Here is a 25759-nt window from a genome sequence, read left to right as displayed (position 1 = left end):
GCAGCCAGCAGACCACCGGTATGCTACTACTCTGCGCAACATGCGTGGGTCGAGGAGCTGGAATGGCCCCTAAGGCTGGAAGGCTTCTCCCCACACATGCCTTCCTGGCTGTGCCAGAGGCCATGGTGGTAAGGTGGGCAAAGGAGAAGCCCAAGTTACTCTCAAGGCTGCAGCCTCTGGAGTGCAAGGTGTGTATCTTGCAGTCTCTGCCTCCTAGAGTCAGGGCATCTCCCCAAAATCTGCACTCATCGTGTTCACAGAGGGCCTTTTCCCACCCTCTCCCAGTGTGGGCCGGGTGGTGGATGTTGGAAATAAGAGCTCCAGGCTTTGCCGCAGAGGGATTCTGAGGCTCACCGAGCAGCTTTGTCCAGGGCAGGCATCTGGTGAGGGATAACGGGTTGTGGCCAAGGGCCCAGCCTTACCCCTCTGTGGGGCAGCATCCCAGAATGACAGAATTGCTAGGGTTGGAAGTGACGTCTGGAGATCACCTAGTCCTCAGGCAGGGACACCTAGAGCAGGTGACATGGGAAGGCACCCAGGTGTCTCTGCAGAGGGAGGCTCCACGGGTGCCATGGGTGCCTCTGCAGAGGCTGCCTCCCTGGGCAGCCTGTTCAGTGCCTCTGCCCCCTTGAATGGGAAGAAGTTCTTCCTCATGTTGAAGAGACATTTCTCGTGTTTTAGCTTATTGCTCTGCTGGGCACCACTGAAAAGTGTCTGGCACATCCACCCACCTCTGAGGTATTTATATGCATTAATGAGATCCCTCTCAGTCTTCTGTTCTCCAGACTAAACAGGCCCAGCTCCCACAGTCTCTCCTCCTAAGAGATGCTCCAGACCCCAAATCATCTCTGTGGCCTCTGCGGGACCCTCTCCGGCGGCTCCTTGTCGCCCGCTTGGGAGTCCAGGACTGGGCACAGCCCGGCTAGGGCCGAGCAGAGGGTGTGGGCGGGCGGGGGCTGGCCCTGAGGGGGCCCCACAGAGCCTAGGAGTGGCATCGCCCCCACCCCTCCCCCGGGGGTCTGGGGTGGCCTGCCTTACACCGGGAGGTGTTCCCACCCCCGCAGTGCCCGCACCCCGGGCACCCCCGCAGCCTCCAGCCCCCCGGCCCGCCGTTTGTCCCCGCCGTGCGCCGCGGGCGGCCGCGGCGGCGACGGGGCGGGGGAAGGGGTGGCTGCGCGCTCCCGGCGCGGCGCGTCCCCGTGGGCGGGCGCGCGCGGCTCGTCGCCGCCGGGCTGCCAGGCACGGCTCGGCTCGCCGCGGCTCGGCGCAGCCCGGCTCGGCTCGGCGCAGCCCGGCACCGCCCGCCGAGCCCCCCGCCTGCCGCCCGCCCACCCCCGCGCCGCCATGGACGGGGGCGCCTTCGGAGCGGGGAAAGCCGGCGGCGCCTTCGACCCGCAGGCCTTCATCCGGCAGCCGCAGACCATCCTGCGGTTCGTCTCCTGGGTAAGGCCCCGCCGCCCCCGCGGGCAGCACCGACACCGACACTGGCACCGGCACCGGGGCAGGGGCAGGGGCAGGGGGCGGCCCGCCGGGTGCGGGGGCCGCGGGGCTCCCTCCGGGGCGGGCGGCCGCTACCGGCCCCGACCCTGACCTTCCTGCGCACCTGCATACACTCACACACACACAGGCATAAAATCATTACGCTGTATGTTATATAGCATTATATGTTATTGTATGTTACCATCATATGCTGTATGTATTACATATTTATTATAATATGCTTTATATATGCATGTGTATGTGCATGTATCCACATATATATAATATGCATGTGTCCATCAACATGTCTCCGCACAGCCTAGATCTGTACACAGAGATACGTACGTATATGCTTCCATGGCATTTATGGCTATGTCTCTGTAATATATACGTTTGGATATAAGGATCTGTCTCTGGGTTTATATATCTGTGTATGTATAAATGTCCAGGTATATCCACACGTATACACGCACACAGATGTACAGCTGTATGCACACTTACCTGTGTGTGAGTATAGGCCCGTGTAGGGTGAGAGCAGGCTGGTTTGGGGTTTCTCCCGTGGGGAGGGACAGGGTGAGTCAGGTTGGACCATGACCCTGTCTCCGTCTCTGGCGGTTTCCAGGGTGGGCTGTCTTCTCACTCTTCATGCCTGTGTGTTTATGGTGGATGCAGGGAGACAGCAGGATGTGGGGTGACAGGGAGAACCCGGGAGGGGGGATGCTGCAGTCCTGGAGCTGCTTCCCTGTGGGTCAGAGGGTGCTGGGCTCAGGCCATGTTGAGGTGAGTTAAAGGGGCAGTGGGGGCTGGATGTTGCTCTGCGTTTTACCCTTATCCTCTCAGCCCTCCAACCTGCTTCCCTGTAATGTTTTCCTCTTAGTAATTCGCGAGGAAGGGGGCAAGGGGAAAGAGGAGCCTAACGGGAGTGTGGTGGGAAGGTTTCTCCCTCTTCCCGTGACGCTGATCCATGGCTGCCCATGGGGCCGGCGCATTTGTTCAAGAAGGTCATTGGGATTAAGGGAGCGAGAGCTGCGGCAGCGAGCTGGCGGGGAGAGATTGAGGTCTGAGCCGGGAGAGGAGAAGGGAGGGCAGGCACAGAGCGCCGGGGAGACACATGCGCATGGGAGCTGGAGGCAAAGCGGCAGGCTGGCTTTGGGGAAATAAAAAAAAAGCAGTGCCAGGTGCAATCGGGGAGGAAAAGGGAAGGTGGCTTGCTGGTGGTGGTGGAGAGGCAGCCCTTGCCTTCCCCAACCGGGTGGGTGTGTGATATCCCCTCCGGGTGACTCGGAGGGTGGCTGGAGAGCGCCAGGACAGCTGAGGACTTGATTAATGCGAGCGTTCTGTCCGTCTGTCCATCTGTCTGAGCTTGTTTACAGTACAGCACATCACGCTGGGAGGGGTTGGCTTTGCCGGGGCTGCTGCTGGGCGCCAGGCGGGGGGGTACGCATGCCCCCCGCCCCGGGAGGCTGGAGTGGAGCCAGCCTGTGTGCCCAGGCATGATGGACGTGATGTGACCTACAAAGTCTCTCCCGTTGCTAATCTCTGTGGCAGAATTTTATATTTCTCTATCTGCCTCTCAGTCTGGTGGGTTTTTTTCCCCTTCATCCAAGCACTGCAGGATTTTGGCTTCCCAGAGCCACCAGGTGAGGGAGAAAGAACAAGAAATACATTTGTTTTTTAATTAGGCACCTAATCTGCTTCAGAGTATCTCAGACACTGTTGGCTTGATTGCTGAGCTCATTTCTGTTCCCTGCAAGGTCTCTCCTGGAAAGAAGCACTTTCTACAGAGCAGCATCTCCTTGGGGCCCCATTCTATTTCTCCCTGCCCATCTGACCTTGACAGAGGACAGGAGGGGATTTACCCCAGACACTTCACTTGGCCTTGGAAATTAGAGTTCTTTTGAAAAAGCTGGAGATGCTCCAGGTCAGCAGTTCAGCAAGGGAGGGTGGCACAGCCATCAAGGTGCAAGTCTATGCCTTCCTTCTCCTGCTTTTCCACTGGCTTGGTCTTGTGTGTTGTCCTGAGCATCTCTCCTTTAACAAAGCAGGGAAACCAAAAGCTCACCCCAAATATTTAGTTGTAGTTTTGGTCTTTTCTTTAAAATTGAGACCAAGTGAAGTCCCTGTGGGCAGTGAAATACTCTCAGGCTGTCGCAAGCATCTGACCCTTTATGGTCCCTTCCATAAATTGGATTAGCTTTTCTGAAAAAACACTTATTTGTGGTTTTCTTCCCTTCTCACTTCCTCTGAGAGAGGGTTCCATGGTTCCAGTGGTCAGAGGCTTTCCATTGTAAATGTTTGGTATCTGTTTACTTTTATGATCTTTTGCCCTTCAGTTTAAATGGTGTTTTTCCATCTCTGGTGTTTTCCCTTTCACAGTTTATTTATAAACTGTCACTGCATCCATACTTAGACTTTCTAGTGCCAGGCTCTGTGAGCCAAACTCTTCTGGTGGCCAAGGGCTCTCCCTCCTCATGGTCTCTCTGAGAAGCCTTTCTTTCACATGCTTTTGCTCACACTGAAAGTATTTTGCCTGCCATCTCCTGAGATCTCCTTTGCCTTTATCCTGCTCATGGCATGAATGGTGCATTGTCTCTCCAGGGCAAGCTGGAGGCTCCTTTTGGCCTGTTTCACGTGATGAGCTTTCACTGAACAGAAATTCTCATGATTGCTTCCTTAGGCAGTGACCTTGTGCTTGGGTCATGCTGCCTTTTAGCAGACTTCATGATGGCACAGAGGTGCATATGACTTCTTACCAAGAGGTACCAAAACTGGCTCCTGCCCAGGGAGTTTGCAGCCCAATTGAGGCAGGAGTAAATCTCCACGGAGAACTGCAGGATCAGGAGCAGATGGGATGACCAAAGATTATTTATGTTGCTCCTTGCTCAAGAGGAAGATAGGATAAATTTGACAAGGAGAATGCTAAACTGTGGAAAGAGTTTAGCAATTCTGGAACATCTGTCCACCACGACAGTGTGGTGAGGCAGCTCAGGTTTCGTGGGTGCTTTGGAGGTCAGCAGGCACAACAGAGTGAGTGTCTCCCTACGGGAAGGTTGTCTGGCTGCCTGGTGTGTGTGCTGGTGATCAGTGGTGTCTCTGTGGGGTTCCCATGTCAGGTTTGGATGTTTAGGTGACCGAGAAGCTGGAGCTATTGGTGCAACAGCTGGAGCTAGTGGCGTTGGGTGACCCACACCAAGCTAGGGCTGCACAGCTCCAGGATTGTTCTTGAAATAAAGCGGGTGAGTGTGAGCACATCCCTACCTATTCCCACTGTGCCCTGACCCACCGGGCAGTGCAGCAGTGCTCTCCACAGCTGGTGCAGGAGAGCTGGGTGGCTCCTCTGCAACCCACAGGCGTTGGATATAGCGCTGGCGCCATAAATAAGTAAAATGCTAATCGAAACAGGTTGTTCCAGGTGCTCCTGTCTGCTTGGAAACCTGCTTGCTGGAGAAACTGAAGTGCTGCTTGATGCAAAAGCCTAACAAGGCAAAAGTAACTCAGTTTTTGGAAGCAAGCCCAGCTTGTTTTGACGTGGGCTTGAGTAAGAGTATTTCTAACCAGAGCTGCACGGACAAAGCGGCCCGTTAAAACTTGTCACATAGGTTGAGGTGCCAAGTCCCCCTCCAACACCAAGGACACTGCCTCTCCAAAGGGAGGTTCAGTGAGGAGAGGCACTCAGTTTCCTTTTCCATCACTTGCTGCTGTTGCCACCATGCCCTCTGGCTGGTAGGAGCATCCAGAACATTTGAACTGGTACAGGAAGGGCTGTCCCCTGTGTATACAGGCACAGCACATCCCAAGCAGCTGCAGCTGAGCAGACAAGGCAGGTGAAGGACAGGAACCACATTCCTGGCTCCTTATGAGAGGCTGTCACCTGAAAGCTGGAGGATAGGAGCTAGACACAGCATGGCATGGAGCCTCATCTCCTGCCTTGCCAGCAGGTCCCAGGCTTGCCACACTCATGCTTGGCTTGCAACACCACTTGTCTCTTCCTAAGGACACGTAGTATGGGCTTGCAATGGCAGTTAAACTGAGCCTTAGAGCCTGGAGGCCTTATTAGTCTAAAACCAGCTGCAACTGGGCTCCCACCTTCTTTCTGTCACAGTTAATTTAGCTGAGACCTTTCCCATGTTGCTGACCCCATAGCTCATGCTTTGTGCCTCTGCTCCTCCACTCCATTTTTGCTGCAGCCCACATGCTCACTGGCTGCGTGCTTGTGAGGTAAATCGGTGCCGATGAAAGGAGCATGGTGGTTCAAAGCATGTGCTCTCAGTCAAGCCCTAGGGACAGTTCTTCATGGGATGCCCTCGCCTAGGTCAGCTTCAAAAGGATTTTTGGGGTTTTGCTGTCATTAAGATTGGGTGAAAGGCTGTGTCACAAGATGAACAGCAGATATGCACAGTCGCCAGTGATTCAGGTTGGATACAGCAGGTTGTGTTGTTTCCAGCACAGCATTTCCAGGAAGGATCTTGGAGCAGAAACAAATCTCTCATTAATGATATTTCCAGATAAAAATCTGAGAAGTAGCAATAGGGACCAAAGACAGTCAGAAACATGAGCAAAAAATAAGACAACCGTATGTAATCTGCTGTTTCAAACCATGAGAGGCATACAGGGGAGAAGCAGAGGAGCTGTGTGGTGATGGGACATGGCTAATGCAAATATTTGTGCAAAACAAGGCAGCAGAGAGGGCCCGCGTGGCTGCAAGAGGAGCAGGCACTGCGGGTGGCACAGCGTGCAGTTCTCTGTCTATGCTGGCACAGCCAAGCCAAGGAGGGGGAGATGTGGTGCTAGAAAAAAACCTGAACTTTTTGTCTGGGAAAAAGATGCAACTTTTGGGCAGCTGCTTCGCTGACCAGTGGCACAGCAATGTAGGGACCATCAAGAAAGTACAGAAGAACCTGGATACTGCCATGGACATGTGATTGTGGAGGGCTGTCACCAGCCGTGGTGGGACAGAAGATGCTGTTTAACCATGGGAACTGCATGAGACCTGAGCACAGGTCTGGTGGGAGGCAGAAGGGTTAATGGCCAGGCAGTCAGCTGCCAAACCATGTGAAAAAAAGGCTGGCTGGCCAGGAAAGTGTGTCCCAGATCCCATGGCAGGAATTAGGGATGCGGAGCCTTTCTCCCTTCAGTCACCTGCTCCGGCTCAGCTCTGACTGGGGAGCTGGTGCCACGTGGCTGATGGCCAGGGAGGGTGAGCTGGGAGCAAAGTACTGGCATACCCATGCTTTTCCCCTGTCCCATGTTCAGGGAAATGCGGTCCAGGGAGACTGGTCCCCTCCAGCACCTGCACAAGGCTCAGGCTGTCGAGACTGTGGGCAGGAGTTGTTAGCTGCCTGCGTGGTGCCGGCTGGGGGGAATAAATAGAGGCCGCCTGTTTCCAAGCTGCCAGTCCCATGCATCTCAAAAGCTGCACGTGTTTTCTTCAAAATGAACGAAATACAAGTAGATTTAATGACAATAATAATAATAATAATAGTAATAATTATATTCCATGTCTGCGCAGGGCACTCCAAAGCTTTCCAGAGACTCCATTTGCTAGTGGCTGAATGAAAATGAAATCCATATCATCTCTGCCAGTTTATCATTTGCACCATCTCCTGCTCTTGCTTTCTTTTTAAACAGATTCATTCCTGGTCATTACCAGATCAAACTCAGAAGAGGTTATGGCTTCGTTCTGCTGAAGGGGGATTTGATTTAAAGTCCCACGAGGAATATTATGTCATCAAACTATTTCCTCTCTATAACAGAATAAAAAAGGGGGTGTGTGAGAGGGAGAGGCAGCGCGCAGTGCGACAGAGGCTGTGACTGGAGGGCATTGTAGCGAGCCCAAGCAGGCAGCTTGGCAGAAACCCTCTTCAGCCTCATCCCCACCACAGCCTGCATAGGGATCTTGGGGATGAAGTCAGGAAGGCAGCATGACAAAGTCCTGGGATGAGGAACAGGAAAATCCTAGTGCACTGCCAGACGCTGGCTGTACTCTGCATCCATCACATGATGCTCAGGAGCATCTGATGCACGGCTGGGGATGGGCAGCATGGTGGAAAGCGCCTCACATGATGCTCAGGAGGTTTTGCCTGGCTTTCTGCAGGGTTGAGCCTGCAGCGGGGAGAGACTGGAGAGCCTCTCTTCTCATCTCTCACCTTTGCCTTTGGCAAAATCATATCACCTAGTTTTCCAAGGGGAAAAGAAAAAGGTGTTTGATGACAAGAGGCAGAATTTTGCCTGGTTTGCACTTTTCTCACTGTAATGAGCCTTTACGTGCTGTAATGGCCAGCATGAGCCCCTTGAGAAACAAGGAGAGGAAAACTCTCAGCTTCTCTGTCTCCTCCCCGCAGTGCTAAGCATTAAGTTCATTTTGCTGCGTCTCTTGGCACATTGCTCTGCCTGTGTCAGCTTTGCAATGCACCTGGCTCTGGCTGCACTTGGTGTCCTCAGAACTCTTGGATGAAAACAGGAATCGAGGAAAATGATTGCAACAACCTATGTGGACATAGTGTGTAAGTAGCACTGAAGTGGAGCACAGCCCAGTCCCAGCAGCAGGGCTGAGTTGGTCAGATCTTTTCTAAATGCTCTTTTCTGTGTTTTTTTTTGAGTGTAGCCAAATATATTACTGCTTATTAAATAAGTACCTTCAGACAGGCTGCACACCTGCCCAATTGATGTTGCTCTTGGAGGCTTAAAGAAACCCTCTCAACCTAAAAATCTAGTTAGTTCAAGTCTGTTAACTGACTTAAGTAGCCTTGCTGAAGAAATGAGGCAGCTTAAGTGCACAAAGCTGGGGATGGTTGGCTGGTTTTCATTACCAAGCATAGGAAAGTGGCCAGTGATCTCCCTCTGCAGAGTGGAAGGATGGGCTGCATTTGGGAGCCTCAGGAGGCCTCCTGTTAGCCTGCAGACCAGCCACTTGCCTGCATCTCATTGCTCAGTCAGGAGAAGACTTCTGCCATCTTCTTGCTTCCTCTTTGCAGTTGGATGTGTCTTTTGGGCCACTTTATCAGCAACCATAGGCAAGGCTTTGTGCAGCGAGTGCCAAATGGGGGGAGAAGACACAAGCAGCCGTAACACAGAGCATTAAGAGGCTTGTGCCAGTGCTGGTGGTCACTGGTTTCTCCTTACAAGTGCTGCAGATGTGCCAGGAACAGGAACATAAACACTTCATCCTTGAAAACTTGTTGCTTTGTTTATAATCTAAGCAGTCATTCACTCTGCATCTGCTGCTTGGATCATCTTGCAGGGCATGGATTGTGAAATCAAGGAAATAAAATATATTTGCTCTTTCTAAGATGACTTGCCACGTCAGTGAGCTTCCACCCAGCTGCTCCCTTACCAACAAGGAATAGCTGCCATGGATGAGGTGTGCAACTGCTTCTCCTAAAGGCTGCAAGATCTAAGCTCATAATTATGATTTTTTTTTGGGGGAAATTGTTTGTCACAACAGTTTCCAGGTATGGACATCATGAGAATGAAAGGGGTGATGTTGCCTGGCACCAGCAGCAGCAGCAGCAGCAGCAGTTGGTTCTCTTGCTGTCCAGCTCTGCCTGGAATCTCTGGTTTGAGCCTGCCCATTCTTGCCCAGTCAGTGTAACCCAGCCCAGCTCAAGGCTTCTGTGCACAGTTCTCACAGCATTTTGCTGTGCCGTCAGGGTGGTGACAGGCTGGCAAAGGGAGCACGCCCTCTCTTTGCCCTCTCTGCAGTGCCAGGGAGTGGAGCATGGATCAGAGCTGATGTCAATGGTGAGGAAAAACACAGAGAGAAGGAGATATCTCGTAAGCTAGTGTGCTTGGTCCATAGAAAGCTTTCCTAAGGACAAAGAGTACTTTGGGATGGCTGTTTCAGGACAGAGAGGATAAGAATCCACAGTATCTTATTCTGCTCACAAGTGAGAACATGCTTAATGAAATCTCCCTAGAAAACTCCTTAGATCATCTGACATCAGATGCTTGCGTGTAAATCATACCTTGGGCACCTCCAGGCTGTGAAACAGGTTTCTCTTCATAGGAGAGAAGTCTGGCATCTTGGCTGACTGCAGGTGGAGAAAGGAAGTTAGGAATGCCACCTGTGCTTGAAAATTAGGGAGAGGGAGATGTTCCTCCAGTCTTGTGACTCTGAGCTGTGTCTTTATGATGTGCCAGCATAAAAAGGTATGAAAGAGCAAATGCAAAAAGAAATTATTCTGCCCAGCCCAGCAGCAAACCCAAAGGTAGAAGCAGAGAGGAGATGTGTATCAGGAGGTATCTCCACAGATGTGTCTCTGGGGAGAGACCATTGCAAAAGTTCATTCATCCCAAATGAGTAAGCAGAGACTTGCAGAAGAGCTCACTGCAAGGGTTCGTGACTCAGGGAATCAACATTTTACTAGTTTTGAGTCCTAAACCAGAACTGAACACCAGATTATGCTACTTTAGAGGCTGTTCCTCATCTTCCAAAGAGAAGATAGGCTTTCTGTCTAATGCTGCATAAAACAGGGCACCCACTTTGTAAGCTCAATAGATGGAGGTTGGTACTTCTGATGTCAGCATCAGTGCTGGTCACAGCCTCACATTGGGATGTCACTTCAGGAGTCTGCCAGCTCTCCCTTGGGTTAGAGGAGCAGGGTGCTATTGCCAGTGACCCTAAGCAGACCTGCCAGCCCAGCCTGTTGTGAAGGTGTGTGAGTCATCCCACTGAAAGAGCCTGGCTATAATTGTCTGCAATTTTGCTGCTTTCCAAACCATTCAGGCTGAAATTTTGAGGGCTAAATCTTTGCTTCTAACAGAAGAGATTCTTATTTCGTTTTCACGGGCAATTTCTGCAAAATATGATCAATCTCGATTTGCAAGAAGAAAGAGGAGGAGGAGGAGGAGGACAAATTGGTTATTTTACTTCTAAACTTAAAAAGCTCTTATGATTTTCAGAGAACCTATATAGCTCCTACGCTTAGGAACACCAGCTTCCAGCTTTTTTTAGTTTGCTCTAGTGTGATACACCCAATTTCAACAACCCAAGTGTGACCCAATTATGAGACTTGAGGTGAAAAAATAATATTGCTGTCAGCGGATATTTGTTAGAGTTCGGCAAGTGAGATGTGGTTCATGTTGAGTATCTGCCCAAGGGCTGTTGGGGGACTCTGAGTCAGGCTTTTCCTTTGGATTTTGATGCCACAGGCCAAGCAGCAGAGGTCTGTGCTTTGGATCTCAGGTATCCAACCTCACTGCTAATAGGTGATGTATTGGGTTGGCATTAATCAGCCATTTTCCCTGCACTCACAAAGCTGCTTCTCTGCTTTCTGGGTTGCCTTCTGGTGCTTGGTTGGGTTAAGTGGAACTGGGGTCCTGACCAGGCAAACACTCAGATCTAGCTCCACTTCCTGCAGGAGACTTGGCCTCCTCGTCTTCTTGTGTGCTGCTTCTCCTTGGGGATGGGAGGGTGCTTTCAAAGGTGCCAAGTCTTGTTGTGCAGACATCTCCCAGGCTGGCAGAGTACCCTGGTGATGTCCTAGTGCACTTCATATGTAATTTCATCCCATGCTTGATTTCCCTGAGACTCTTCTTGCAGGCAGCATCCAGTCAGTTGTTCCTAGTGAGGGTCTCCAGATGCCCTGCAAGGAAAAATCTGTACATGCTGCCTTAATATTCCCCTCTTTCTTCCGTGGGGAAGGGGAAGCTGTTCATTTGAGATGCAAGGTGCAGGACTGGGGCTGCTGTAAATAGCTCTCTGCTTTGGTGAGCATGCTGTGTCACAGAGGGACAGCCTTGTGGCAGGCGACGAAGGCTAAGCCCATGAGCAAAGATTAGACCAGCAACTGCGGATTAGTGCATTTCTACCTGGACTCATCCGTAATTCTGCCTGATTTAAAATAACATGCAGTGGCAGTGGTGGTGACAGGTAGGGAAGACTCACAGTGGCCCTGACAAGTGGACCTGGAGTAGGGATGTTTGGCCACTGAAGTCTGTGGGGAGGGTCGGAGGTTGTTGGCATATGGGTGAGTGGACAGGATAGGTGTCATGGAGTGGGCTGATGGAAAACTGGTGGAGAGAGGTGTGTGGTGTGGGGAAGGGGGGAGAATGGAAGCCCAGCAGAATGGAGCGGCAGAGCAAGCAGGGCTGTAGATTGTGGGAGGGTGAATGGGGAAAAGAGCGTAGTAGCTTGATAGATAAAATCAGTGAACAGATGCATGGTAGAAACAATTAATCTGTTGAAGAGAAAGGAGTGAGTGGGAGAGTAAGTGCAGACTAAGAGGATTTCCACTACTTGAAGCCATTCTATGCAGGCACCCGCACCAAAACCATATCCTAATTTACACTCCATGTCACCTCCCTGTGTGTCTGCGGGAAGCCACTCTAACTCCAGGCTGCAACTGCTTTGCATCACTTTAGGTCAGATGGAAAAAAAGGTTCAATCTAAAAATGTCCTATTATAAGTTAATCCTCAGAAATAAAATGAGACCATGTTCCCAGTAAATTCCCTATGGCTACAACCCAGGCAAGCCAACAGGGCAGGAGCTCAGCAGAGCAGAAGGGTGCTGGTGAAGGGTGTCTGTCCCGGGCAGAGCTCTGCTCCTTTCTGCTGGTCCAGAGAGATGGGGCTTGCCCTGATGTGTCTCCGGCCTCCCTCCCCACCAGGTGTTCTCTATCGTCGTCTTCGGCTCCATTGTCAATGAAGGGTACGTGAACCGCGCGGATGAGGTAGAAGAGCACTGCATCTTCAACCGCAACCACAATGCCTGCAACTATGGCATTACCGTGGGTGTCCTCGCCTTCCTCAGCTGCCTTCTTTACCTGGCTCTGGATGCCTACTTCCCGCAGATCAGCAGCGTCAAGGACCGCAAGAAGGCAGTGCTCTCGGACATCGGCGTCTCGGGTGAGCTTCGCAGCCCTTTAGCCCTGCTGGCTTATTCCAGCTGTTCAGGCAAACTGCTCAATGTCAGGCTCTCCCTGGAGTATGTCAAAGGGGCCAGGAATGGAGTGAGGGCAGGATTGGGTGAAGCACCTGGATTTGCTAAGGACTTTGGGCTTGCAAATTCTTTCACACTTAGCCCCTTGCCTAGCAATCCTATGTATAACTGACAAGAGAAGGGGAGGGATTGTGCCCTGTTCTGCTGTTGCTTTGGAATGCCCATTTCCTTCACTGCAAGGTGTCTGCCTGTGCTTGGCAGAGGGTTAGGACCTCCTACCTTCACCCTTTCCTGGGGGCACAGCATGTTAGTGATCTTTCAGCACCTTTCCTTGATGTGAGTCCCTGAGCTGTACTGTCCTGAGCACAAGCTGGTCTCTGTGTAACTGCAGACCAGCTGCTTCCTGCTCTTTTGCAGATCTCCTGGAAGGAATTGCTCTTTGCTTGTCCTTGCAGGACAGGATTGTGAAGCAGTGGCTGTTTCATAGAGCCAGGTGATTGCTCTAGTACTGGAAACCCTTCAGGCTTCCTCCCAAGGCCAAATGAAAGCCCTATGATCAATCCAAACACAAGCAAATGAACTCTCCTGAGGTGCTCTCTGCAGACACCTCTTGGTCACCTTGACAATTTGCTGTCAGGGAGCCTGCCAGCTCACTTGGACTCAGACTGGCTGAGCAGTCATTTTGGCCCAGTCTGCAACATAGTGGTGGGTCTCAGAGGGTTGAAATTTCCAGAGAAATGTAATATGTATATGTTATGCTCACGCATATCTTCTTGTTGTCTTTGTCCTTCCTTTGGCACGCCGGTGGTGGTCCATCCATCCCAGCCTTTTGGGCATTCCTCTGGTTCATTGGCTTCTGCTTTCTGACCAACCAGTGGCAAGCTTCAAAACCAGAAGACAACCCACTGAATGAGGGAGGGGATGCAGCCCGAGCAGCCATCACGTTCTCGTTCTTCTCCATCTTTACCTGGGTGAGTAGAGTAGCCATGATGTTGGATCAAATGTCCTCTGTGCTGTATTATCTCGTGAGGAATAAAAGGAGAGTGGGGCCCCTGGGATCGCAGTTCACATGGCTTCTGAGAAGGAAAAGCAGGAAAGGAGGTAGTTGGGAAGTAAACTTGGGACTCAAAACTTATGTGGAAAAAGGTTTTAGAGGACTAATAAGCACAATGGGCAAGAGAGTCTCATATCCCTGTAAGGAGTGTTCTCAACAGACCTTTAATATGACCTTGGACAAGCCAGCTCCCCAGCCACCATTGTCATAGAATCAGACAATAATTTGGGTTGGAAGGGACTTTTAAAGGCCATCTAGTCCAACCCCCCTGCAAAGAGCAGGGACATGTTCAACTAGATCAGGTGGCTCAGAGCCCAGTTTAATCTGACTTTGAATGTTTGCTGGGATGGGGCATCCACTTCCTCTCTGGACAGCCTGTTACTGTTTTCTCTGTGTGTCAGAGGACTTCAACAGCATTTTCACCTTACAGACACTAAAGAGAGAAGGGAGCTGCAGGCCAGGGGTTGCACCCATCTCCCTCCCACCTTTGCTCCCATCATGCAAGATGTCATCATTGTTCTTCTGGATTCTGCACCCACCACTGGAGTGCCACCTCCCTGGGTTGCCTTTTAGGAAGGTGATAGTGCTGTCTTAAGACTGCCCTTTCCCCAGCAGTTCTTTATTGCCAGTTTCCTGGAAAAACTATTGAGTGAAATATAATTATCTCTGATGACTTCCTCCTGCCTCTGAGAGCACCAAGCACAAGTGATTTTTTTCTGAAGTGACAGGATAGTACCAAGCAGGAAAGCATTTTAACCTTGTCTCCATGCATAAGCCCTTGTGGCTTTTATCTTCTCCTCTTCCTACAGGCCCTGATGTTGGGCAGTGGCCAGATAGGAAAGGTGCCATAAGACCACAGAGCTGTCAAAGAGAAAGGGGGCTGCAAAGGGTTGTGCTGTCAGCACCCTCGCCACGGTGACAGCACCGTGAATTGAGGGACAGCAGTGTGTGTTCCCTTCATGAGCTGTGTCCTTCACTCGAGTGCTGCCAAAAGCCCCTTGCAAGCTCCAGCAGAAAGTGAGACATGGAGCAGGGTTTTTGCAAGGGTCCCTCAAGACACTTTTGGAACTGCCATCACCTGCGGTGATCCTCTGCCATGCACAGGCTTGCAAGTGTCCAAAAAGGCATCCTCTTCCCCTGGTTCCTTGGGGTATTTTTATTTCAGTCAAACACTCGGGTTTGCTCTACCTTACTGATTCTCCTTCCCACAACCCTCTCTCTCCTCACAGGGCTTCCTCGCATTTCTGGCTTTCCGGAGACTCGGAGACATTAATTTTCAGGAGGAATACAATACCCTCTTCCCTAACTCCCCATCCTTGCTGCCTTAGTGCCCCTTGCTGATGGGAGAATTTGGGGGAGGGGCTGGAGGGATGCAGCTGGAGGAGGTCACTGAGCAGAGCTGGTTCCAATGCCCTGACTATGAGTGTGTGGTCACTGCAGGGCATGGGATGGGAAGATATGGGCCATTGAATTGGAGTTGGGTTGTCCATTAAACAGGGGATCTCCCTCTGGAGGGCTGGAACTGGCAATTTCTTCTCCTCTTCTGCTCCCTTCTCTCCCTCACCCATACCCTTAACTAATGCTGTGTAACATCACTGTGCCTTTTTTTTGATGACTGCTCAGACCTAATACTTCAGCCAGGAGATGCCCTCTGCCCCCAGTATTTTATCTCTTCCATTTCTTCCCAGATCTCATTCCCCAAAAACCTCTCCCCCATCACTTGCTAGACTCCTCACATCTCTCAGGGATGCTCTGGGATAATGAGCCACGCCTGCTGAATCCTGTGCCCAGGCTCCTGCAGTCCACCAAAAGCTGCCTGAGGCAGGAGACAGCAGTTTCCCTGCTAACTGTCCCCTGGTCTGGGAAGCAGCCGCCTTGCTTCCTGCTGCTCCTTCCCAAGATCTGTGCTACACCTTGCAGATGTTGACTGGTGAAGGTGTTTCAGGGGGTGACCTCTACCTCAGTACTTTGTGTCAAATCCTGCTCTCCTTACTGGCCTTTACAAGTCAAATGGCCTCGTGGATGCAGCCCAGAGCTGAGCCCTCTGGTGTTGCCAAGGAGATCGCCTTCCCAGAGCCAGGAGGGGCTGACTGGGATAACCAGTGCCAACTGAGCCTCCACCACCCCTTCAATGTTGGTGAGACCCCACTGGCAGACAGGAGATGCCCTGAACATCCCAGAGAAAGCAGGGAGCCTTGGCTGCACACAGCCAGCTGGTCTTGCAGCCATCCCTGCCCAGTCCTGCTCTCTCCTTGTGGGTTTGTGCTTTCTGTGGGAGAGTGTGGACTTCTGTGCTCGTGGGGCGTTTCACCGGCGATCTGCCAGGCGGGCCTCGCACACTAATCCGTAACCACTACTAACCCCACTTTTGTTTGTTTCTCTTTTTCGGTACGTTCCTCCTCTTTTTCCTCTTCCCTGTCTGCTTCCCATCTCTTCCCTCCACCTCCTCCCTTAAAGGTGGGCCAGGCATTCCTGGCGTATCAGCGTTTCCAGCTGGGTGCCGATTCGGCCCTCTTCTCCCAGGACTACATGGACCCAAGCCAGGACTCCGGCATGCCTTATGCTCCCTACACGAACGAGGAGGATGCTACAGATGCGGTGGGGACGTACCAGCAGCCCCCTCCAGCAGATGCTTTCGACACCGAGACACAGGGGTACCAAACGCAGAACTACTGAGCCACCGATGCCCCTTTCCCTTCCCCTTTCCCTTCTGTCCCCGTTCCCACTGCCGGCAGAAAGCCGAGGCACAAACAAGACACGTGCATAGTGGTACAAGAGGTGGCTCTCAGCTATGCTCCAGCCTTCTGGGTCATCTGTTTTTATTTATTGTTTTTAAAAAAGGCAAAAAAAAAAAAAAAAGGAAAAAAGGTTTCCCCGTCACCTATTCCTTCTCCTCTCCCACCAAGCTACCTGCCAGAACCAAATTTTTCCAAAATCTGCATTTTGATAGGAAGGTCCCTCCTTTCCTCTTCTCCCTCTGCCTTGTGGACAGGAGAGGAGCTATGGCACCGGCAGGGCAGGGGAAAGGGTGTTGGAGGCAGAACAGAAGAAATGAGAAGGACCGGGACCTTCCTAGAAGAGATGGTATCGCTAAAGGCTGGAGCAGATGTGGGAGCATCCACATTTGTTTGGAGCACCTGGTGGCTCAGGGAGGAGAATGGTGTTGGAGTCAGCATTCAAGAGTGTAAGGAGGGGCCTGGAGGACAGAAGGAACAGCGTCCTCCATGTGAAGACAAGCGAGCTTTTCCCTGCCACATGCTAGTGAGGGAGGGTGCTTTATTTTTAGAGGGTTTAGGAGAAGTGGTATTGGAGAGGAGGGGAGTACAAGAAGAAAAAATTGGGAAGGGAAAGAGGAAATTTGCAGGTACAATCAGAAATCACAGGCACGTCTGTAGGTTACAGCAAGAGACTGAGCAGAGCAGAGGGGTGGTGCCCTGAGATTCAGTCCTTCCTCAACCCCCTTGGATTGAGGTGGAGGTGATTCCCCTCACCTGTATGTCCTGCTAGTCACTGTTCTTCCCAGACCAATATTTGATGAGGCAGGAGGGGAGCCATGCCATTCTCTGGGCCCAGATACAGTGCCTGTGGGAGGAAGAATGGAGGAGGTAGGCTTCTAGAGAGCCCTGAGAGCCTTCAACCCCAGCTGGGCTGGTTCGAGGGAGAGAGGGGAGCTTTGTCATTTCACCCAGAGCAGGAGGCAAAGAAAGACAGTTTTACTCCTCAGGTCCTGCTGAACCTTCCTCTGTTCCTCTGTTCCTTTACAGTAGCGCAAAACCTCTTGCTGCCACCATCTTTGTAGCACACAGGAATGGAGCAGGACCCCATTTAGGAAGAAATACTGCTGCTGGGATAGCCAGCATGTGTCTGGCTCTTGCACAAGAGTGCAGCCAAGCGGGAGGGGTCCTGCCCTTTTTGGCTGCACTTTGCCTCCCACTCAGATAGGGAAGAGGTCTTGGTGTGCAGAGAATTGGTTGGAGCCAGATTGAGTTGTCTGAAAACTGGTCTTTCTGTAATTGCCATAGACCATACCTTAGTGCTCTCCTGCAGCATCTCAGATCCTGGCTGGCTTTAAAGCCTTGCCTAGGTGGCAGCAGTGACTGTTAGATAGAGCTCTTACGGGTATCATTCCACACTGCTCATGATTTTGCTCCAAGTAAAGACACAACTGTGGAAGCCCACTCTTTGTTCCAAGTTAGAAGTTAGATCTGTGCGTGAAGACAGATTCCCAGATTTCCCCTGAATGGAAATAATACAGCAATAGCTACCTAGACAATTCTTCTGGGCACAGACATCTCTCAGAGCACAAGAAGCAGGCTTTATCTTGCAGAAGTGAGGAGCTCCATCCCGCAGGCAGCCACCCTGCTTGAGGCAACACTGGTCCCAGTAGCAGAGATCAGGAGCAGATCCAAAATCTACCAGTGCCTGCACTGCACATCCAGCCTATTCTTCATAGCCCCCTTAGCCTGTGGTTCTGTGAATATCTTATCTGGAGGACACGAGGGTTACCAGTCCTTCCCTCCTCCCAGTGCCCCACAAAGATAAGGAAGGGGTAGAAACTGTAGAGCAGCAGGGGGAAGTGGAGCAGTGATGTCTACTGTATATACAGGCACTGTTTCTCCCTGTTCCTTCCAGCACATTTGTGCTGCTGGTGGCTGTCCCCATGGCCTGCCCTCCCCAGGCTTGGCCTGCCTCACTGGTGGTTACCCACTGGTGAGGACAGGAGTGGGGGATCAGATAGCCCTAAGGATGCAGCAGGAATGACTGGGTACGGGCACACATCCCTTGCTCTGTGCCTGTGAGTGAATGCAATACTGTAAATAAGAGAGGTGCTTTTTGGAAAGAAGCCCCTCGAGCTTCATTTTCGGTAGGTTCAGCCTAATATTTAGGCTTGGGACGGGTTTACTTTATTGAGAGAGGTTTGTTGTGACTGGATGTGGGGGGAGCACCCTCCTGTCTGTCTCCCACCAGGGCAGAAGAATGATTGAATGATGAGGTGGAGGAGGAGAGAAGTTAGTTGTACTCACCTAGATTCATCTGTGTCATCCTTCATGCTTTCCTTCGGGGTGTGGGGAGGGAACCAAGAGGAGGTGGAGGCTATAAGGAACCATCCCTCAGCACAAAAATATGTTGTACCTTTTGGGAGGTCCCTCCTCTGTAAGTGACTAGGCACATAAGGAGAGGTACAGGCAGTATGTGGGGGATCTACCTGGGGCTCTGGTTTGGGGTGTGGTGCAGGAGCATCTTGCATGCCCCTTTTCCCATCAGAGTTACGTAGGTGGCTGAACACCATTTGGGGCTGACTAATGAGCAAGCTTTTCTTTATCCTCTTGAGCTTGCTTCCCTCATGTAACCAGCTGATGGGCTCAGGTGGGCTTGAGGCAGGAATGAGCCTCCCCCTCAGAACCAGCACTTCAATGGGACATGAGCCAAGTGACTTCATCTTGGGTTACTTCCCATCTCTCTGTTGTTCTCCTTGCTTTGTGTCATAAGAACAGCATTGATGTGACAGTACAACAGTAGATACTCGGACAGCTTCTTGCTTTTGCTCATGGGAGAAGACATACGCTGCTTGGGTTCATGTGCTTTCAGCCTTTGCAGTGGAAGGTTGCTGGTGACAGTCCTGGGACTGGGACTCTGCTTGTTTGCATGTAGCCCTTTAAAATGCAGAATGCAATTTCCAGTGGCATTTGGCTGGTTCTGTAGCTGATGAGACATACAGACCTACCCAAAGGGCTGGTTATCTTATCTTAGGTGCTTCTGATAAGGTGCTGCCTATTTCTGGTGATCATAGGCGAGACCTGAGCAGCTGACTGGAACATGTCCCTTTTACATTTTAAGTGTGGGTGAGATCAGCCCCGCTCTAGAGATTAGGAGATCAGAGGGAAGGCTGTATAAGCAAAATGATAAGGCAGCTTTCTTCCCCCTCTGCCATTTGTTCCAATTACAGGAAATGACACATCCCTTGTTGGGAGCAATGGCCCCTTGATGTCTTCTTATTTTATGGAGCTCCCAAGTAAGGGACTGCTTTGTGGAAGTAGAGGCTGTGAAGGGCAAAGAGATGATGAAATGTTGCCCCAGTTACGTCTGTGCATTCAGCCTCCTGATGTGTCCCCATCCCTGGATCACCCATATCCCCACCACCCTGTTCATCACCTCATCACAAGCCCTTCCTCTCTGCGTTATTCCTGGCAGTTCCCACAGGGGAGGAGGTGTCTTTGTCCCTGTACCCTTGCAAGGACTTGGGAGGACCCAGGAAGGCAGCATTGCAGGGTGATTCCCACAGGAGTCTCAGCTCCTGTCCCCAGAGCAGGTACAAGGTAAGGAACCCAGTGAGGCCACCTCATGCAGCAAGTTCAAACCATCCATCCAGACAACTCCCTGCTGCCTGTGTGGCATTGGTAACACCACCTGGGCTGCCCTGCCCCTTGCCCTGCCACATTACTGCCTGTGTATAGTATATATATTATATATATATATTTAAAGAGATGTATAATATAAAGCTATACATATATACATATATACGATGACTCATGGATGGCCTGCCGCATACAGGATCCTCTGAGTGGTCTTGTCTAAGCCCGAGTGTCCCTTCACCCCTCCTCCCCCTCCCCCTGCCCCCATCTGTTCCGAAATTCAACTGCAGCAAACCCCGCCACCTCGGCACCTGTGTTTACAATGTCCTATATATTTGTGGTTAACAAAGTGAAGGTGGTAACTACTGGTGTCTCAATAAAGTTATGACGTTCAAAATAACCATACTATATGGAAAAAAAAAAAAATGGTCTGGACTTTCTTCTTTGGGGGGCGATGGCTTTTTTAGCTGGGTTTGCTACAAGAGCATTGGCTCCTGTGCTCCTGCATGGCCAAGCTGGCAAGTTTAGTGACAATCAGGGGCTTGGATGGAGCCACTGGATTGAGATGTTTTGGTGGAAGCTAATGGTTGTGTTTTACTTGGCCTAAGTTTCAAATCACACACACCATCAAGTGTCTCTCACCTAATCAGTAGGAAAACTTGAGGAACCTGACATGCCATGCTAGAAGTGGACTCTCACTGTGAAAAGGATGTGGCAATAGGAGGTGTGGGTGGGGGACTTACAGGAATATAGGATACAAATCCATATGGAATAAACACCTGTATTTCCACACCCAGGGAAGCAGAAGTGTTTAATCCTTTGATGTGTCTTTATTCATCTATGTGTGACCATTGCTCGGGTGTCTGGTGTGCTGTGGTCTTTGCAGGGCAGCCAGGATGAGGGAAGAGACAAGAATCTTGACTCCATTTTTCAGAAGGCTGATTTATTATATTATCATATATATTATATTAAAAATGCTAAACTAAAACTATACTAAAAGAATAGAGAGAAAGGAATCATCAGAAGGCTAGACAAGAATAGAATGGAATGACTAACAAAATCTTGTGACTCCCAGAGAGTACAAGACCAGCTGGATCTTTGGTTATTAAGTAGAAACACCTAACATGGACCAATCAACGATGCACCTGTTGCATTCCACAGCAGCAGATAGTTATAGTTTACATTTCTTTCCTGAGGCTCCTCATCTTCTCAGGAGAAAAAATCCTGGCAAAAAGGATTTTTCATCAAATATGTCGGTGGCAGGTGTCCTGCAGGTTTTCAAAACATAATCAAATCCTGGGAAATGAGCTCTCAGGGCCATTGCCCACAGTGGGTGTCAGTGATTGGTAGCCCATCACTAAAAAGGATCTTGTTTCAACAGGCTTTGCAATAAAAATGAAATTCAAAATCCCATCCTGTGCTGACGCTTGACTACAACTTCCCTCTCATCCCCTTTTAATGAGTCTGTCACCCGAGTACCTGAGTATCACATTTCCCAACCTTTGTAGGGTTTGAGGACAGTAAACAGAGGCACATGTTGGTGAACAGGCTCCAGCCAGTCCTCCAAACTGCCTCCCCTCTTGGGGCCACTACTGAGCACACACTGCAGCTGCACATCAGATTATATGCAAAAGTGTTGGTGGACTGACCCATCTGTTTTAAGATTAATCTTTGTTTGGACAAAGACCCTTCCTACAGTCACAGCTTTTGGGTGGATGTTGTGTGGAGATACCAAGCCCACAGAAAGGCAAATATCTGTGTTGGCAACAGGTGGTGTTAAGAACTGGTGAGACGAGATTTGCCAAAAGCAAGCATTTTAGATGAGTAGGACTCCAACATTACTAGTTTGTTTGTGTTTTCTAATCGTTTGAAATCTCTTTAGTTTTGCTCTCTGGTATTTCACATGCTTATGAGTCATGTTTTGAAGCTTTTCCCTGCAGCCATGACATCTAGAAACAGTTCTGTTATAAAGTTGTTTTCTTTTTTTTTTTTTTTTTTTTGAAGTTCACATAATCCCAGGACTCAAGGAGATGAAACTCTGGTTAGTGTATCAAGGAGATCAATAAAATTATATTAAACAACCCATTTCCCTCCTTCATAAATCCATCTGGCCTAAAACTGTACGAACTCTGTTTTGCAGAGGTATTTGACTCTCTTGGAGGGATCAGCACATTCTCTTCATTCCCCCTTCCTCTGGCAGTAGCTCTCCACATTGGCTCTCCAACTCTCACAGAGGGTGCTGGGGGAAGGAATCTGTTGTTTCCAGCTTTCCTTCCATAACACTTGTTCTTTTTATTGCCCCATCTTATTTCTCTGCCCTTCCAGCATGCCTGGAAACAGTGGCCTGCGAAGAAATGAGGAGCATTAGGGCACCTGTACCTGTGGGAAGCATCAAGCTGAAGCTGGTAAAGGCAGATGAGGTGACCTCGGGGTGGAGCTGTGTGAGGCCTCACAACGCCACCCCCCCACCATCCCTTTCTGTCTGCCGTGGGAGCAGAGCGAATATGGCAAGCTGGCACTGTCACAGAGAGACCCTTCCTTTTTTCCATGTCACCTCCTGCAAGCTTTGCTGAAAATCATGGCTTTCCTTTCCAGGCCCGGTCTCTGTTAGCATCAAAACAGAAAAAAAATCTCCCTAAACATATCCCACACATCATCAGTAGAGAGAAATGAAATGATGTGATGGCTTCTGCCAGCAATCTGGTAAATGCTTCCTGGTTCCTGAGCGCCTACAAGAGCACTGTGCAGGGGCTGCCTCCAGCTCCCTGCTCCCCATGGCACTTTGCTCAGTCATGCTGTTCATCTTTCATCCAGCACAGTGGTGACCATATTTCTTCCATTCCTGCAGAGAAAGCTTACATAAAACCAGGAAGGCAGCAGTACAACTTGGAACTAGGAATACTGCGTGTATAATCCCTAGCATTGGGGACAGAGAAAATGGGAGAGTAATTAAAAAAAGAGAGAGAGAGGGAAGAATGAGAAATGTGGGAATTCAACATGAGAGGGGGAGCTGTATATCTGGTAACCACTGAATCATATAATTCATTTACTTGTGCATGGATGGTGAGGTTCAGTGACCAATATCCTGCATTCCTGAGGAGATCTTGGCTGCATGGGAATACAGCACAGCAATTTCTGAGAAGATTTGCAGAAAGTAAGAAGCATAAACAGGTTAAAATAAGTTTGATCAATACAGCCAACAGAAACTCGGTGCACTATTTCATCTTCCAAGTGCTGCATAAAGCTTTCAATGAGCAGACATTAATGGAGCGGCTCACCAGCTTCTGTAGCACTTTCCTTTGGAGGACTGTGAAATGCTGGACAAACATGCATTTAATGCTGCAAATGGCCTTATTTGCTAAATCCTACTATCCACTTTTTTCCCAGGTCAAGTAGTTAATTGACTGACTCAAGGTTAGGGCTGAAGCTCAATGACAGAACCACAGGAGTATCCAGGCAGAATCTGGCACAAGAATTTTCACCAAGAAAAAAAGGCTTTGCACCAGATCTTCATTCCAGCACAAACTGGCAGAAAAAAGATAAACCCAAATGACAAAGATTAGTGACTACGAGCTGAAGCCAGATATTTAAATTAGGGACAGGGCACATTTTTAACTGCAAGAGGTGACAAGCCATTGTACAAACAAGGAAAGTGGCAGATTTTCTATCTTGTATCTTTAGGAAAGTTGTTTTGCTCTCTCATTGACTTCATATTCTGCCTTATCACACTCTCACACAGACTCTGCTCTTGCTAGTTTCAAAAGGACTCACTTATGGATAGAAGAAGACAGAAATGACTCCTAAATTCCCAGCCCTGCAATGCAATACATGCTGACAGTTTCTAGGCACACCCAAAGCCTTGCTGATTTCAGTGTCCCTCTGAGCAAGGACGGAGTCTGACTGTGCTCATCAAGGTGCATGACTGCAACCTTCAGTGGCATTAAATAACCATAAGCTGCTGCTGCAATGCTGAAAAAGTGTCATCCTGTTTTAAAGCAAAGACACTTGCCGGTAGCTTTTTAATGACACGGACAATGCTGTGCTATGCGTTTTTCTGCAGCACCGGGAATTCTTCTTTTGATACTGGCAAGAAAACAAACCTTTGTCAGTACTAAGTCTGTCCATCTTACTTCTAATACAGACTTCATACCTATTCCTATAATTATTTGTACCTATTCACAGCTTTACCCACGGGAATACTCTGAATGACATCACCACTGAGACCAAGCTCATACAGAAGCCTAAACCTGAGGAAACTTGTTTGTAGACCCAGGTTCTAAATCTTGCATTTTCTTCTATCTTTGCATAATAGAAGTTTAAAAAAAAAATTCTGCCTGTGTACCTAATTCTGGTTGAATGTCTGTATATTTGTGAGCCTTGCATGAGGGGAAAGGATCTGTAATCTTTGAATATTTTGAAGAAAGAAGTGTAACAAAACAATAGACAGAGGATTTACAGGAAAGGAAGCTGGAATCCTATGGCAAAATCCCCTGCAGCAAAAGCCATCATTCCATAGAATGAGGTTAATTAACTGGCAATTATTCCTGAAGTGCATCTGAATCAAATATATCTGCCACAAAGATGTCATTATGAGCATATCAAGCCACTGCTGGAAGTCAAGACTATTTAACACTCCCACCCTCACCACAACTGCGCTACTGCCCATGACTGAAACTGCACATCTCTCATGCTGGAGCCCCTGCAGCCGCGATACACACAGGGAAACACACGGCTCTTCCTGAAGCCCTTGCTGCCACAGCCTGACTGCTAGCCATCACACACATTAGGATTACGGCATTCAGGCTCCTGGAGGGCTCTTCTGCTGACTTATAATATTGAGAAAGCGGTGAGATTGAATCTTGTGTCTTCCCTCCTCCCCCAGCTGAGCTGATTCAACGGAAACAGCCTATGTCTGCCAATAAAGGATCTTAAATAAGAGCAAAATCAGTGCTCTCTGATTTTGTCTGTATTGCTCAAGCAGGCACACAAATGGTTTTACTGTTGTGCCTGACTCAAGACTAGCAAGAACTGCTCCAAACTGCGGTGAGGATTGAGAACCACTTCATTTGTCCTAGACACCTTCCTACTGCTTCCCTGAGGACATGGTCCAACTACATCCTTGTTATGGCCTGCAAAAGAGAGAGGGACAGGGCAGGACACAGAATGCAAGCTGAGACACATGGATGCCGTGCACGTGGTGCCTATGGAACAGGGTGCAGCTGAGAGCTGGTACCTGGGCTGAGTCTTCCCTAGAGGTTGCTTGGAACATGATGCACTACTAAGAAAACTATTTCAACACCGGGCTAGCTCAGGGCTCTCTGGCACTTAGGGTGACCCCATTCCACAGGATCCAGGATTCCCAGTACCAACTGCACCTCAACTGTGTTCAGTTTTGGGCCCCTCACTTTAAAAAGGACATTGAGATGCTGGAGCAGGTCCAGTGAAGGGCGACAAGGTTTGTGAAAGATTTAGAAAACACATCCTGTGTGGAACAGCTAAGGGAGCTGGGTTTTTCTAGTCTTAAGAGGAAGCTGAAAAGAGACCTCATTGCTCCCTACAACATATGAAAAGAGGTTATAGTGAGGTCAGGGCTGGTCTCTTCTACTGTGCCTGCAGTGAGAGAGCTAGAGGAAATGGCCTTCAGCTGAGACGGGAGATTTTTTTCCCCCCACTGTTACGGTGGTCAAGCATTGGAACAGGCTGCCCACAGAGGTGATGGGGCTGTTCTATCCCTGGAGGTGTTCAAGCAGCAGCTGGATCTGGCGCTAGATGATGTGTCATGGGGCTTACAGTGGCAGCGCTGGGTGGACAACTGGACTGGACGATCTCAGACGTCCCTTCCAACCCTGATGATCCCATGATTACACGATCCTCACAACCTTGCCCCTCTTTCCTCCTACACACACACACACACACACACACACACACACATATGCTGGCAGTGGCGGCCAACAGGTGCTTCTTTCTCACACACTTGAAGGCCACAGGTAAGA

At 49.9% G+C, this 25759-nt stretch overlaps 1 protein-coding gene across 2 annotated transcripts; it reads left to right on the top strand.

The window, feature by feature from the left end:
• The first annotated feature begins 1200 nt into the window (after positions 1–1200).
• On the top strand, positions 1201–20192 carry SYNGR1 (synaptogyrin 1). Of its 2 annotated transcripts, none has more exons than XM_038153388.1 (4): positions 1201–1443; positions 12088–12325; positions 13185–13330; positions 14643–16013. In XM_038153388.1, exons 1-4 carry the CDS (start codon positions 1345–1347, stop codon positions 14739–14741), a joined length of 582 nt encoding a protein of 193 aa, XP_038009316.1. In that variant the 5' UTR covers positions 1201–1344; the 3' UTR covers positions 14742–16013. The 2 variants fall into 2 exon arrangements, with proteins under 2 accessions (XP_038009316.1, XP_038009315.1); XM_038153387.1 differs by having other exon boundaries at positions 1203–1443; positions 15871–20192.
• The last annotated feature ends 5567 nt before the right edge of the window (positions 20193–25759 follow it).

Source organism: Motacilla alba, chromosome 1A, assembly GCF_015832195.1.
Source record: "Motacilla alba alba isolate MOTALB_02 chromosome 1A, Motacilla_alba_V1.0_pri, whole genome shotgun sequence".
NCBI classification, from domain to species: Eukaryota; Metazoa; Chordata; class Aves; order Passeriformes; family Motacillidae; genus Motacilla; species Motacilla alba.
The sequence above is the reverse complement of the archived record's forward strand: the minus strand, read 5'-3'. Positions and strand labels throughout refer to the sequence as shown.

Excerpts from the sequence above, each read along its gene's own strand:
- SYNGR1 (XM_038153387.1), top strand. The coding sequence starts at position 1,345 with ATGGACGGGGGCGCCTTCGGAGCGGGGAAAGCCGGCGGCGCCTTCGAC. Across the intron at positions 12,326-13,184 it reads CTCGGACATCGGCGTCTCGG|CCTTTTGGGCATTCCTCTGG; the intron begins GTGAGCTTCGCA and ends CATCCATCCCAG. Across the intron at positions 13,331-15,870 it reads TCTTCTCCATCTTTACCTGG|GTGGGCCAGGCATTCCTGGC; the intron begins GTGAGTAGAGTA and ends CCTCCCTTAAAG.